Source organism: Ovis canadensis, chromosome 12 (genome assembly GCF_042477335.2).
Source record: "Ovis canadensis isolate MfBH-ARS-UI-01 breed Bighorn chromosome 12, ARS-UI_OviCan_v2, whole genome shotgun sequence".
NCBI classification, from domain to species: domain Eukaryota; kingdom Metazoa; phylum Chordata; class Mammalia; order Artiodactyla; family Bovidae; genus Ovis; species Ovis canadensis.
The window spans coordinates 91,504,984-91,520,341 of NC_091256.1; the positions used below are offsets into that span (position 1 = coordinate 91,504,984).

At 55.7% G+C, this 15,358-nt stretch overlaps 1 protein-coding gene across 3 annotated transcripts in view; it reads right to left on the reverse strand.

Moving 5' to 3' along the window:
• NAV1 (neuron navigator 1) overlaps window positions 1–15,358 on the reverse strand; it is a 195,302-nt gene that overhangs the window by 46,076 nt on the left and 133,868 nt on the right. The window contains exon 1 of one of the 3 annotated variants that reach the window (XM_069545080.1): window positions 11,643–11,776. The exons of the other annotated variants lie outside the window; for them this stretch is intronic. Within the exon in view, the coding sequence (XP_069401181.1) occupies window positions 11,643–11,692 (50 nt within the window). The 5' untranslated portion in view covers window positions 11,693–11,776. Of the gene's footprint in view, window positions 1–11,642; window positions 11,777–15,358 lie in introns of those variants that run through there. 3 annotated transcript variants of the gene reach the window in all.

Below are 15,358 nucleotides of genomic sequence, written 5' to 3' on the forward strand. Positions count from 1 at the left end.
GGCAGGACCAGCAGGACTCTTCACTGCTGGACACACGTGCAGCAATGCCCCACACTTGACCAGAGCAAGGTCTGCAGCTGGACTGAAGAGGCGAGCTTTCTGGAAGACATCCTTAAATGACGCTGCCAACCATCACACCACCAACACCAGAAACGCTGAAGCCCAGCGTGATGGTCCCCTTCTGTCTGCAGAGTCAGAGACGTTACCAAGCTCACTCATTTGGCTGTCTATAACTGCTCACAGCTAAGCAGGCTCACCACTTTCCCACCGCCCACTGCACTGTGGATATCCAAACAGCGACTCCTAAATGCTCACAGGCAAAAGCCGTCTTTAGCATGCTGCTTTCCCCCAGACCCACGGCACCTGCTTTCATCAGAACGGCATGCCTTATACATTGTTTTCTAGTTGAGATGGATTTGTGCTGATCCATGCATATATTCTAACCTTAGTTTTCTCGTGAACATCACCAGATTGTGAAAACAATAGTTACCATATGTCCAGTATTTAAATACGTGTCTAAGCACTGTCCTGGGCACTTACATACGTGCACAGCCTCATTTAACATTCATATCAGCCTGGACTAGGATATTATTTCCATTTTACCTGTAAGAGAGGGGAAACTTGAGATTGAAGACCTGGAGAAGGGAATGGCTACCCACTCCTGTATCTTGCCTGGAGAATTCTATGGACAGAGGAGCCTGGCAGGCTACAGTCCATGGGCTCACATAGAGTCAGACACGACTGAGCAACTAACACCTTCACTCTCAAGGTTACAAGCCTGCCCATGGTCCCACAGCCTCCCTTAGTGTCAAGATCTGACTAAAGACCTGTCATTAACCACTGAGTGGAATAGAAATATTCCCGTCAGGAGGGAGAGCTCTAGTTAGGGGTGGCAGAACTAGTGAAGCTGAATTGGGCATTTGCTCAGATCACAGGGAGCTCTCTGGCGTGTGGCTCTGCAGGGGGTGGTTTGGCAGCTTTCCAAACGGTGTTCTGCTGGAGGGCAGTGATCACTTACAAACCTCCAGGGGACTTCTGCATAAAGAGACGGTCTCCAGGTCAAAGGCAATCTGTGTCTGCTCTGCTGATTTTACACCACACCTCGAGTTACTGAGGTCTGGAATGGAGAATCGTGAAGAAATGGGGTCGGTCCTGGATCTCAAAAGGCCTGAAGATTCAAACAGAAGACTCCCGAGTGGTCTGCTTCTCAGTAACTGGATGAGGGCTTGAGCACAAGGCAGGGCGGCCAGCCCCACAGGCCCTTCCACAAGCACACACCAGCTGTCTTGGCACAGGCCAGTGGACAGTGTGCCCCTGCAAGTCTGTGGCATGGGGCTGGGAGGATGCAGGCAGCTCTCGACGACTCAGGTGCCTTAGCCTGGGTGGGTGGGCTTTCCGGAGCCCTGTCCACCTCCTTCCACGTAGGATTCATCAGGAGCCCACGTGGCCCGAGTGTGAAGTCCAGTCTCTGGAATGGCAATGGGCAAAGGCCTCTGTGGTGACAGGTGAAACTAAAATGCCCCTGATAGCGATGGCCAGGATGCTGGGCAAGGCCTCCGGTGGACGCCGTGGGGATACCCGCCCTCAGTGTGGCCCGGGAGTGGCAGAGCCCTCACTGGGGGTCCACAGAGCCTTCCCGCGTCTGCATGGCCCCAGGACCAAGTCACGTACCCCCACCAAGACCAGGTGGACCAGCCAGCCACTAACGCCACCTCCACAGCAACCTGCCCAGTCTGTCAACGGCACGGAGGCTGCTGATTGGTCTGCTTGCGGGGAGGCCTGTTTCCCTTGTGGGTGTGTCCCTGTGGTTCACCTTCCTGGCTTCTTGTCTCTGGGAGGGTCTTCAGTTCCACAACAATCCCTTACACTTACCCACCAGAGGCCAACACTCACGCAGCCCTGTTTCCAAAAAGCCATCCTATGTGGAGTCTGCCCAGGACAGATCGAAAACGAGTCAGGAGCAGAATCCGCACGAAGCTGCACACAGTGCTGTTCAGATGTCTTCCAAGCACAGCCTAAGTGGATGCCCCGCCATGGCGGCGGGTGGGCCCCTTCCGGCCAGGAGCGCTCGGCATCTGAGTTGAGGCCTCCCCGAGCGAGGTCTCATGGAGGGCGCTTCTCTCCGATCCCAGGCAGTGGTCAAGCTGAAGACCACCAGGTCTTCCTGTCAGACACCATGTGCTGGAATTCAATTAAACATGGGCCTTTCCCAATCACCCAGTTATGGGCTGAAATGTAACATGGTGCAATTGTTTCTGCTTTCTCTGTTTATGAAACACGCCGTGTAGCCCCTCATCAACGTGTCTTCGAGGCTGGACTGCAGTACTTACAGCACTGTGGCTCCCAAAGAGACAGTCTTCTCCCTCGAAACAGCCACCTCTTAAATCCGCGAGGGCCTTTCATCTGGGAAGACAGTCCTGGGCAGGCGACCAGAGAGCTTTCTTTGCCTGAAGGCATATGGGTCTCTAATCTGTTCTCAGACCCCAGGTCTGGGAGGCTAGGCAAGGCAACTTTTTAACTTGAGCCTCCCCCCGCCCCCGACGCGCAACAACCCGTGCATTCTTTCCTCATGTAAAGATTTCCAATAACAGCATAAAATGAGCAGTTAATAATAGGTCCCAACATGTAAATTACAGTGGTTTCCAAAAATAAAAGCTTCATGGGGGAAAAATCTGCAAGTTACCACTGTGAGGTAGACACGAGGGAAGTTTCCTCACACCAGGGCATTCTGGGCGTCTGTGGGGTAGACACGAGAGAGGTTTCCTCACACCAGGGCTATTTGGGCGTCTGTGGGGTAGACACGAGAGAGGTTTCCTCACACCGGGGCAATCTGGGCGTCTGTGGGGTAGACACGAGGGAAGTTTCCTCACACCGGGGCAATCTGGGTGTCTGTGGGGTAGACATGAGAGAGGTTTCCTCACACCGGGACAATCTGGGCGTCTGTGGGGTAGACACGAGAGAGGTTTCCTCACACCAGGGCAATCTGGGCGTCTGTGGGGTAGATGCGAGATAGGTTTCCTCACACCAGGGCAATCTGGGCGTCTGTGGGGTAGACACGAGAGAGGTTTCCTCACACCGGGGCAATCTGGGCATCTGTGGGGTAGACACGAGGGAAGTTTCCTCACACCAGGGCTATCTGGGCGTCTGTGGGGTAGACACGAGAGAGGTTTCCTCACACCAGGGCAATCTGGGCGTCTGTGGGGTAGAAACGAGAGAGGTTTCCTCACACCAGGGCAATCTGGGCGTCTGTGGGGTAGACACGAGATAGGTTTCCTCACACCGGGGCATTCTGGGCGTCTGCACACAACTGGCAGGCAAGGACTCCAAGCACAGTCCTTGGAAATGATTTTCTTGTGTTGACCAAACCCTAACTTTTCCCTACCTTGCCACTGTCTCTTTCTCCTCAACCAACCTCACAATTAAGCACCCAAGGCCTGTTCCTCAGTGTTTCCTTACATGTCTAGACAGCAAGAAGGGAAAAAAGGCGATGCTATAATCTGTCACCTTTCTCGCACTTTGTCTAAGGTGATGCCTGGAAACTCTTGCTGTTTGCTTGCCAACCAGCCTATCAGTGCTTACGTCCCTGAAAACCAGCACTTGCTCAGGGTTTAGCAGAAGTGCTCCCGAGAGGCCCTCCAGATTTGTGCCTTCTGACTGCATCTCATCCCCTCACCAAGATTCTCCACTCTTAATCCTCCCAGGAAGGACTGGGCAGGTTTGTCCAAAGAAATCCGAGCCTCCAGAAACCCCACTGACTAAAAAGCTGACTTGTTTCTTTAATCGAGGTCTTAAGGAAGGCGGAGCTGTTGCCCCCACCATGAGGGGTCAGTGATCTGGCCGTGGTGGGCACTGTGGTGTTTATAGATGTCTCGCCTTTATCTCCAAATTAAGCGCCTTCTTATCAAGAGCCATTTAGTTCACGGGCTGCTTACTCTGAGTGAAGCATCTTTGTTGAGGGTTCTGAGGATTTTCACTTCAGAGAGCAGGGCAGCTGAATACCACATTGTGTGGGTCGGTCAAAGGTCAGTCTCAGAGGAAAACCCAGCTAATGGAAGTGAAAGACTCAAGTTTTGGGGACAGTTTTCCACGCATGTGAAAGTAAGCCCCTCTCTCACCTGTGACAAAGCCTTGAACAAAAAGAATGAAAAGAAAAGGAATCTTAATTCTTAATCAGTAAGGAGATGAAATAAAGATCTCAGTTCAGAGAAACAAACCACAGGCAGGTGTTCTGGCAAGGTGAAGAGACACTCATTCCCTGCCCCAGGCATGACAGGCTGGCCACTTAAGGACGCAGGATGAATGGAGGGAAAAATAACAGGGGACTGAAAAGATTTAAACTTCTCAGACCCTCACCTGCAAATGCCAGAGGGAGCGAGCACACAGTTCTGAAGGGCGGGTGTGCCACACATTCTTACAGAATCAGGTACTGAAGTGTCCATAGTATTTTGCAAACGTATGTACCCAACCACTTTGGGAACTGGTTATAGTGTTCAACACCTTTGAGGATGATTCTTTGAGGCTGACTGCCATCATTCTGAACAAATTCTCAAGGCGCCACTCTGCACTGAGACACCCCATTCCCTCTGAACCCCCTCTGCTGCAGCGACCCTGCTTCTCCTTCAAAGAAGGGAAACTAGAAGGGGAGTTTCACCCTGGGTTCCAGAGCAAGTCAGTGGCGAAGCCAGCTCTGGATTTTCGGGCACTTCATCTCTTCACTTCAGCATCGAAACTGTCCTCCAACACTGGGTACAGAACGTCGTACGTCGCCCGTCCCTGTTCCTCCGCCGCGCCTCCTGCCACCTCACCTCCCCAGGTCAAGAGGGAGAGCAGTTTCTGTTCTCTAAAGACACACGTCTTAGGAAAAAATAACAGTCTTGAGAACACAGGAAATGACTGGCTATGAAATGACTTTGGGCATTAACATGCTTTTCTTGGGCAACTTGGAGCTGGAGCCTCTGCTTTGAGGCTTTCTGACCCGTCTGGGGCTCTCTGCATAATCCTTAAAGAAGCTGGAAGAAGGAGGACTGGGATTAGAGGAGAAGTTAAGTCAGACTGGCTTGTGCCTTCTGGAGGAGGAGCCTTCAGGCGACAGACAGAAGGAAAACATCCTGTTATTCCTCCCCTTCTGCTCCGATGCGGGACAGACCCAGAGCCCCTGCACGTCCGGCCGGCAGCCCCTGCACGCTGTCCCCAAGGCCTGGGCGGCAGAGCTTGGCCCATGCCCTGAGGGTCCCTGCTGAGGGGGCAGAACGCCCCTCCCTTCCATATACCCCATGCCGGCACATCCTCTGGGGCCACAGCTGTGCCCAGGCTCTCCATGCAGAGACTGCCAGACACAAGCAGGTGGAAGATGCTGCGAACATGAGGTGCCTCGTGGGGGACGAAGGGGATTTCCATAAAGCACAGGAGGAGACTGGTCTCATCACACATCCCCTCTCAGTCTGTTTACAGGAGCTGGCCTGTTAACAGTGGACCAAGGAAAGTGGAGGGAAATTCATCCATTAACATACAGCTCACTGTACTTTGAAGGTAATTCTAAGACACATTCAAGCCCTAAGGAGAGCGGTCTTTACGGGCTTTCCTCATTCAGAGCAGCCATCTTTGCCGGAAGAGGTTATTCACAAGTCTTCCCCAACAGCAGCTCGAGGCTGGCCCGAAAGGCAAAGTTGCTAAGCACGAAGCTCATGTTCGAGGGAAACCCCCTCCCGGGCCTGCCGTGGGAGCTGAGTTCTTGGAGAACAATGCCACAGGGACCCACTCTCAGGAGCAGCAGGCATGGACATCGAGCTGGGAACGCAGAGCCTGGACATTGCAAGGATGTTTGTGGAAAAGTGGAACTGAAAGAGAGGAGCTCAAATGGGAGGAACAGTGTGAACTATGGGCACGGAGCACACACCGAACAGCCAACAGGAAGAAAGGGCCAAACGCCCAGGGGGGACGACGCGCCACAAGCCCACCACGCCCGCTGCCCTCCTGACAGCTGCTTCCTGACGGCTATGAGTCTCTTCTCTTTCTGACCGCTTGCTTCTCACTGCAGATACTGGCATCCCAGTGTCGGCAGCCAGCATCTCACTCCATCACAAGTTAATCGTACCGCCACGGGCACTGAAATAAGCTGTCTGTTGTTCTGTCTGCGGTGATCACAACGATGCCTGGCATACAGGAGGCAGTTTCAACAGGCGCTGGTGGAGAACTGACTTGCTTTCCTTTGTGCAGCCGTTTGACCCTAAAGAGCTCGCCTGAGCGCGTTGGGCACCGGCACATTCGCTAATCTCAAACTTGCAGTCTGTCCCTCCCCACCCACGCTCCGGAACTATAGTCAATAATGAACCACGATGGAAAAGACTGTGGAAAACAACGCATATGCGTGCAACTGAGTGACTTTGCTGCACAGCAGAAATTAACACAACGCTGCCAGTCAACAATATTTCAATCAAGTAAAATTAAAAAAATATGATTTACCCACATCTGACCTGTTATATAAACTGTCTTGATGGGACCCTGCTCGCTATTTGTTGTCATTGTCAAAATAACATTATTAATTCCACATACACATCACTTCTGGGTAAGAGTTCCTGTCGGCAGGAACCTGTGATTGGACAAAGCCAGCATCATGCAATCAATGACTGTTGGGGGGAAAGTAGAAATAGGGTGGAGAACAGCTTCCCTGGAGGCTGAGCTGATACATCAGCAGCTCTTGTTCACAGAAAGCGACCGTTCCCAGAGGAAGCCCCGGCGTCCTTAAGCTTCCAGAAAGCACCAAGCTCCTTAAGCAGACATCCCGCCCAAGGTGTGATGGGCAGAGGGACCAGCCAGAGCTGTGTCCGAACTTCTGTTTCACCAACTTACGACCTGGGATAGGCACGCCTGTCCACCACCCTCACCCCAAACTCACCCCCAGCTCCCCAGTGGTTACATCACCATCAGCCTTTCGAGGTCGTCGTGCAGAGTAAACACGGGAAAAGCGCGGCCCCCAGCTCGGTGCGGGGAGGGAAGTCAGATACAGGGCTTCCCTCCCATCTCCGCTTTTGAATGAACCCCTGCTGCTCAAACGGCCCTGGCAGCTACACATCTGGAGGAAAGTCCGCCCAGGAGGAGCCGGCACTTGCCGCAGCCCGGTCCGCGCACGGCCGCAGAGCGCATCCCCGACCGCCCGCAGAGCACAGCCGGGCTGCCGGGCGCGCGCACACGCGCTCGCGGCGGGTCTGGGGAGGCGCTGCGACCTTCTTTCTTCTCAGTTTTCCTGTAGTGGTGTGCCCGTCTTCACGGGGCACAGGCATGTCCAGGACCTGAGTATTTCTAGGAAGTTCCCGAGCCATCCCCGGAGAGTCAGGTCAGGGGCGAGTCCTCGCAGGCGCCGCATCCTCCCCGGGGGCAGCATCACCTGACTCTGCTCTGAGGGCGAGGGCGAGGGGCTCTGTTCCTCTGGCCATGAACGTGGTGTGTGGTGACCCGGGGCCTGGTCCAGGGGAAACAGCGGGCTGTGCTGCTAGATCAGAGGCTTTCAGGCAGGGCTCCCGGTGCGGCTGAACACGCAAGGAAGCGGAGCTGTCTGGCTCACGCTGGCAGCCTGTGTGACGCGGGGCATCCCGGGGAGGGTGGGTCTGGGCACAGAGCCTCCCACCAAGGAAACTCTCCTCCTCTCTCCTCAGAGGAGTTCGTGTTCCTTTGGAAAACGCTTCCTTCATCTTCAGGGCCCGAGGAAAACGACGCCTTTGCCATGAAGTCCTCCTGCCCCGCCCGCTTCCAGGCACCACAAGTGTGTCCCCTTCCTCCTGCCGGTTGCCTCTCACGCGTCTTGAAGTTCTAAATGCCGCATATATGTGTCTGCTGACACTTTAAAAAATTAACTTATTTGACAGCTGGTCTCTAGTTGCTGCGAGTGGGGGCTACTCTCTCGGGGCAAACGGGCTTCTCACTGTGGTGGCCTCTCTCGCCTTGGGGCACAGGCCCTAGAGTGCGGGCTCAGGAGCGCCTGTTGCAGCGCGTGGGATCGTCCCGACCCAGGGACCTAACCCGCGCTCCCTGGACTGCAAGGCTGACCCTCAACCTCTGGGCCACCAGGGAGTCTTGTGTGCTGGCTTTCGTCTGTCTGTTTGCACTGCAAGACGCCGAGCTCGCTGAGGGCAGGGCCTGTCCACCACTGTCCCCTGTTCCCAGCACTGTGCCCGCATCGGGGGTGCGCACGACACTGCCGAACAGATGGAGAGGTGCCGGCTTCTTGGGGGTCTCCATTCCTCCAGCATGCTGTGGGCCCAAAGTATCACACAGCAGAGGTCGAACGAATACAAGCTGGTATTTTTAAAGGCTGCGTTTTTTCAGGTGGTGTATGTAATTTGCTGTCAAAAACAGGATGTATAATATACTACCATAATTAGCATAGAATTTGGGCTAGAGCGAAGCCTGAAGACGGACCATTAAGAATTTACGTAAAGATCTAAGACACACTGTAAGCGGAGAGCTGTGTAGCCTGTCACACTGACAGGCACCTTCGTCAGCATCCTAGCAGGATGGCAGGGAAGGATGCCGAGGGAGCGGGCGGCCTGGAGAAACCAGGAGGGACCTCGGCTCTGTGACTTCTCCCGTGAAGCCTCCGTGCTGAAAGCACTCTGCTCCTCTTCGCCTGTAGCCCGTTTTTTAGCTTGTACTGGAGTATAACTGATGTACAACGTCGCCTTCCTTTCAGGGGTACAGTGAAGTGCATCGGTTACACACGTACGCGTAGCCGCTCTTTTGGGGAGCTCTTCCCAGAAAGCACTCCGTGCTTCACATCCTCTCTCCATCATCCCCACACCCTGGGAGCTCGAGGACACTGAGGCAAGCGGCTGAGCAGCTAAGGCCACAAAGGGATCAGTGGTGGAGCCAGGCTCCGAGTCGGGCTGCACGGCGAGTCCGGGCTCCTCCCTCACGCCCGTGAGCGGCCGGCCAGCCCTCGACCTCGTGAGGCCGTGACTGCCCTCAGCTTCCGCAGTGTGAGCGTGGCAGGTCCCCTGGCCTGGGTTAGTGTCCGTGAGCACGCCTCCCCGGAGCAGGCGCAACGGTTGGCTGCAGAGCCACACAGGCCCCCCCAGGGCACTCGAAGGCACACTCACTGACCCTCCCTCGGTTGCTTCATCTGTGAAACGGGCTCATTCGGGGCCTGCTGTGGGGACTACACCAGCAGGTGTTGACCGAGCCCTGGGCACAGGCATTGTCACGGCACGTCCTGTGACCGTGGCAGAGGCGGCCGGCTCAGCTATGGGCATGGGTGCCCGCCACACTCAGCGTCCTCATGAGTGTGTCCTGCCCTGCACTCTCTCCTGCCTCCAAGCAGGGGGCAAGGCTCCGCAGGGCGAGGGGCCGCCGGTACATGCGGCCTGCCCATGGCGTGCATGCCCAGCCCTGGAAGCCCTCTCACCGGACGCAGCTGCTGGCTCTGCCGACCCCTCCCAGGGCCTGTCCCCGTGCTGGGCCCACACCTGTGGCCCCAGGGTGTCTGTGAGCCAGCCCTATTCCTGAGGCACCCCGGGCTCCAGCTCAGGGTCCCTCCCAGGAGGGAGACCAAGAGAGCTGAATGGGACAACCACCTGCACTCAGGGTTTCTAGCCTGGGAGATACTGAAGGACAGGGTTTGCCGGGGCAGGAGAGGCGTCTCCAGGAGCGACCCTAACACTTGAGACAGCGAGGATGGGGCTGATGGAGAAGCCTCCTCCAGGACGCAGCCACTCCAGGCACCTGGGAGGGAAGCTGAAGCTGGTCATGGGGTGCTGGGGGGCCACTCCTCCCCAGCTGTCTCTTCCAGGGCTCCCAGAACCTGCAGGGAAAGCGTCTCTTCAGTGCCTGTTGTTCCCAACCAAACACCATTACAAGCCAGGTTCTAAGCGGCCCTTTTTTGAGCCAGGCCTGGGCCAAGCCTCCCTCAGTGGACGAGAGCCAGGGCAGTTAAAGTTTATGTCTTAACCCCGGCAATTCTCGGACAGACCTCCAGTTTACGACATCCCATCTCCTTCCCTACTAGCTACAACCCCCCCCACCCCGCCCCCCGGGGAAGTCTCAGGCTTGGGTGAAAAGGAAACACAGGCCGGCCCAGGCGGAGCCCAGCAGGCAGCAGGCAGCAGGCAGCAGGCGAGCAGAGGTGTAGCTAGACCTGCTCCTCCGCCTCTGGGGCAGCAGCAGACAGGACCCGCCCCACCTGCCACGCCTGCCCAGGAGTCGGTTCCGGCAGGAAGCTGGGGAGCACGGACAGCTGCGGCCCCAGCACAGAGCTCGCTGGACAGAACCTGGGTCTCCGGGTTGGGGGTGAGGTGGGCCGAGGCGGCGGGGAGGACTCCAAGTCTAGGCACCATGGGGTGACCCCCATGTCACCGGTGGGGCCACTGAGCAAAGGCCGAGCAAAGGCCGGCCGCCAGTGGAAGGAGACACGATCAGGCAAAGAATGCCGGGGCCAGCTACCAGAGTTCCACTTTCTCCACCATGGGGAGGGCAGCGGGAAACCGAAGGGTCGAACCAAAGCAATTAGAACTTCCTCAGACAGAGCCCTGTGGACCTGAAGTGGGTAAACGCTACGCGGCAGTGGCAGTAGCTGGGGCGGTTAGGAAGGGACCCTCTGCCTTCTTCAGGGTCAGAGGTTCAGGACTCAGCCAAGATCTCAGCAGAAGCAGAAATCCTCATGGGTCCCTGAATAGACCTCTGTTCTCTGGAGTCTTCTCCGTTCCTGAATTGGCTGCTGTTATGACACCCCGCCCCCACGGATCAGCTTAGCAAAGTGACCCCACGGGTCCCCAGGTGGAGGGGGCAGGACAAGCTTCTGAGGGGCTCTGGGCGCTGAAGATGCCCCGGGCCGCGCCTTGCCACCTGTCTGCTCCACCCGGAGCCTGCGTGGGCAGAGCAGCCTGGAGGTCCCAGCAGGAACCCGCGGGGAAGGAGGGGCAGTTGCCAACGGCAATCTGGGCCGAGGGCGGGGCTGGGGGCGGAGTGGTCCCAGCAAGGGGCGTCGGCCTCCCATTCAACTCTCTAATCTCCAACTTCCTTCAGCTCCGAAGGCGGAGGAGGGGAAGGCGTCCGCGGGCTGGGAAGGTCCCAGAAAAAGCAGGCAACATCAGCACGCTTCCTCAGGCGGCAGGACCCCTTAGCTCTCTCAGAAGCGTGGTTTCCAAGAGGGCTTGGGTCCCGGGAATGCCGCCCTCACCTTCCAGGGCCGAGCGGTCCCCCGGAGCGCATCTCCCGGTCGCTCGGCTCTCACCTCTCCCGGAGGGGTCCAGCGCGCTGCGGGGTCACACATGCAACCCCGCCCCCACCTCGGGTCTCAGCCCGCACCTCCACCACCTCCCCTCAGCCCAAGGGACGCCCAGAGCTTCCGGGGCCGGGATCGAAGCTCCCATCCTCCCACTGCCAGGCCCCGGGGCACTGCGGGGGCCCCGCAAGTCCGGTCCAGTCGTGCTACGGCCCCACCCGACCGGTCCCAGGGACGCACGCCCAGCCTCCCTTTCGAAACCCCTCCGCACGCGCACCTCCACCCGGGGGCCAAGAGGCCAAACGCTCCGGAGCCAGGGGCCCAGGTGGCGCTGCCGTCCTTCCGATCGGAGCCGCGAGGGTGGCCAGGACGCCCTCCCGGAGGACCCCAGCCCACGACGCGGGGCCGCGTCGCGAGCCGGGGCGCTTACCTGCGGGGAAACTTGCTTCTGCCAGCCCGGGGCGGCGGCAGCTGCAGCATCCTCCCGGCGCGGCGGCCTGCGGCCGGCAACCAGCAGCGACAGCGCGTCGCCCGGCGGGCCGCCGAGGTCTGAGCGCGGCCACGCGGACTGCTGGGGACCCGGCCCGGCCCGCGCCCTCCTCCCCCGCCCGCCCGCCTCGCGTCTCCGGCGGCACTTAAAGCGACAGAGCCCCATTTCCCGTCGCCGTCTCGGGTCCCGAGCCCCAGCTGCGGGCGGGCCCTTTAACGCCCGGAGCAGGTAGACAAAGAGCCGCAGCGGCGCGGCCGTTCAGCGGGCCCGGGGCTGAGAGCTGCCTGGCGGCTGGGGTTGCGGCGGCCACTGGGGCGGCTGCGGTCACACCTCCCAGGCCGCCCCCCCAAGCCGGCTGCGGTCACACCTCCGAGCGTCCCCCCCTCCCCCACGCCGGCTGCAGGTCACACCCCCCAGGCACCCCCACACCCGCTGCAGTCACACCTCCCAGGCCCCCGCAGGCACCCCCATGCCGGCTGCAGTCACACCTTCCAGGGTCCCCCCTTCCCCCACGCCGACTGCGGGTCACACCCCCCAGGCACCCCCACACCCGCTGCAGTCACACCTCCCAGGCCCCCAAAGCCGGCTGCGGATCACACCCCCCAGGCACCCCCCATGCAGGCTGCGGGTCACACCCCCAGACCCCCCTCACGACGGCTGCAGTCACACCTCCCAGTGGGCCCCCCACGCCGCCAGGTGCGGGTCACAAGCCCTCCATCCCCGCCAGGATGGGGGCAGCAGGTAACTCCTGGCTCTTCCTGGAACCGTGCCGGCAGACTGGTGCGCATTGGGGCACTGGGTCTGGAACCTGGACCCTCCCCAGAGGGCTTTCTCCAAATCCCCTCCCTGACTCTTTCCAAGCTTTTAAATCAGTTCCAGTAAGAGTACAGCACCTAAAACAAGATCTGCAGATCTTACAGTGAAAAGGAGACGACGGCTTTCCTTTTCTCTAGCCTTTTCTGAGTTCCTTTTTCATTCTACCTGTCCTTGACCTGCAGCTGGTGATGGAGACTAAGCTAGTAAGGCGATTACATCCTGCACCTTCATTGTGTTCACTTGTGCAGGTGTGTCCAGCTGTTTGTGACCCTGTGGACGGCACCACACCAGGCTTCCCTGTCCCTCGCCATCTCCCGGGGTTTGCTCAGACTCATGTCCACTGAGTTGATGATGCCGTCCAACCATCTCGTCTTCTGTCATCCCCTTCCCCTCCTGTCCTCAATGTTTTCCAGCATCTATCTTTTCCAATGAGTTGGCTCTTCGCGTCAGGTGGCCAAAGGATTAGAGCTCCAGCTTCAGTATCAGTCCTTCCAGTGAATATTCAGGGTTGATTTCCTTTAAGATTGACTGGGTTAATCTCTTTGCAGTCCAAGACACTCTAAAGAGTCTTCAACACCACAGTTTCAAGATATCAATTCTTCGGCACTCAGCCTTTTTTTATTGTCCAGCTCTCATATTAGTATACGGCTACTGGAAAAGCCATCAGTTCAGTTTAATCGCTCAGTCGTGTCTGACACTTTGCGACCCCAAGGACTGTAGCACGCCAGGCCTCCCTGTCCATCACCAACTCCTGGAGCTTGCTCAAAACTCATGTCCATCAGGTCAGTGATGACATCCAACCATTTCATCCTCTGTCCTCCCCTTTTCCTACTGTCTTTAATCTTTCCCAGCATCAGGGTCTTTTCCAATGAGTCAGTTCCGCAAATCAGGTGGCCAAAGTATTGGAGTTTCAGCTTCAACATCAGTCCTTCCAATGACTATTCAGGACTGATTTCCTTTAGGATGGACTGGTTGGATCTCCTTGGGACTCTCAAGAGTCTTCTCCAACACCACAGTTCAAAAGCATCAATTCTTCTGCGCTCAGCTTTCTTCACAGTCCAACTCTCAAATCCATACATGACCACTGGAAAAACCATAGCCTTGACTAGATGGACCTTTATTGACAAGGTAATATCTCTGCTTTTCAATATGCTATCTAGGTTGGTCATAACTTTCCTTCCAAGGAGTAAGCGTCTTTTAATTTCATGGCTGCAGTTACCATCTGCAGTGACCGTGGACCCCAGAAACATAAAGTCTGACACTGTTTCCCCACCTGTTTTCCATGAAGTGATGGGACCGGATGCCATGATCTTAGTTTTCTGAATGTTGAGCTTTAAGTCAACTTTTTCACTCTCCTCTTTCGCTTTCATCAAGAGGCTTTTTAGTTCCTCTTCACTTTCTGCCATAACGGTGGTGTCATCTGCATATCTGAGGTGATTGGTATTTCTCCCGGCAATCTTGATTCCAGCTTGTGCTTCTTCCAGCTCAGCATTTCTCATGATGTACTCTGCATAGAAGTTAAATAAGCAGGGTGACAATATACAGCCTTGACGTACTCCTTTTCCTATTTGGAACCAGTCTGTTGTTCCATGTCCAGTTCTAACTGTTGCTTCCTGACCTGCATACAGGTCTCTCAAGAGGCAGGTCAGGTGGTCTGGTATTTCCATCTCTTTCAGAATTTTCCACAGTTTGTTGTGATCCACACAGTCAAAAGGCTTTGGCATAGTCAAAAAAGCAGAAATAGATGTTTTTCTGGAACTCTCTTGCTTTTTCCATGATCCAGCGGATGTTGGCAATTTGATCTCTGGTTCCTCTGCCTTTTCTAAAACCAGCTTGAACATCAGGAAGTTTATGGTTCACGTATTGCTGAAGCCTGGCTTGGAGAATTTTGAGCATTACTTTACTAGCATGTGAGATGAGTGCAATTGTGTGGTAGTTTGAGCATTCTTTGGCATTGCCTTTCTCTGGGATTGGAATGAAAACTGACCTTTTCCAGTCCTGTGGCCACTGCTAAGTTTTCCAAATGTGCTAGCAGATTGAGTGCAGCACTTTCACAGCATCATCTTTCAGGATTTGAAACAGCTCAACTGGATGGAATTCCATTACCTCCACTAGCTTTGTTCATAGTGATGCTTTCTAAGGCCCACTTGACTTCACATTCCAGGATGTCTGGCTCTAGGTGAGTGATCACACCATCGTGATTATCTGGGTTGTGAAGGTCTTTTTTGTACAGTTCTTTTGTGTATTCTTGCCACCTTTTCTTAATATCTTCTGCTTCTGTTAGGTCCAGACCATTTCTGTCTTTTATCGAGCCCATCTTTGCATGAAATGTTCTCTTTCTATCTCTAGTAGCATTGAAACATGTATATTATCAAATGTGAAATTCATCGCCAGTCTAGGTTTGATGCACAAGACAGGGCGCTCAGGGCTGATGTGCTGGGACAACCCTGAGGGATGAGGTGGGGAGGGTGGTGGGGAGGGGGGTTCAGGATGGGGACCACATTGACACCCATGGCGGATTTATGTCAATGTATGGCAAAAACCACTACAATATTGTAAAGTAGTAGCCTCCGATTAAAATAAATTAATTAATTTTTTAAAAATTTAAAAAAGAGGCTCTTTAGTTCTTCTTTGTTTTCTGCCATAAGGGTGGTGTCATCTGCATATCTGAGGTTATTGATGTTTCTCCCGGCAATCTTGATTCCAGCTTGTGCTTCATCCAGCCCAGCGTTTCTCATGATGTACTCTGCATATAAGTTACATAAGCAGGGTGATAATATACAGTGTTGACATACTCCTTTCCCAATTTGAAACCAGTCCATTGTTCCATAAACCAATTC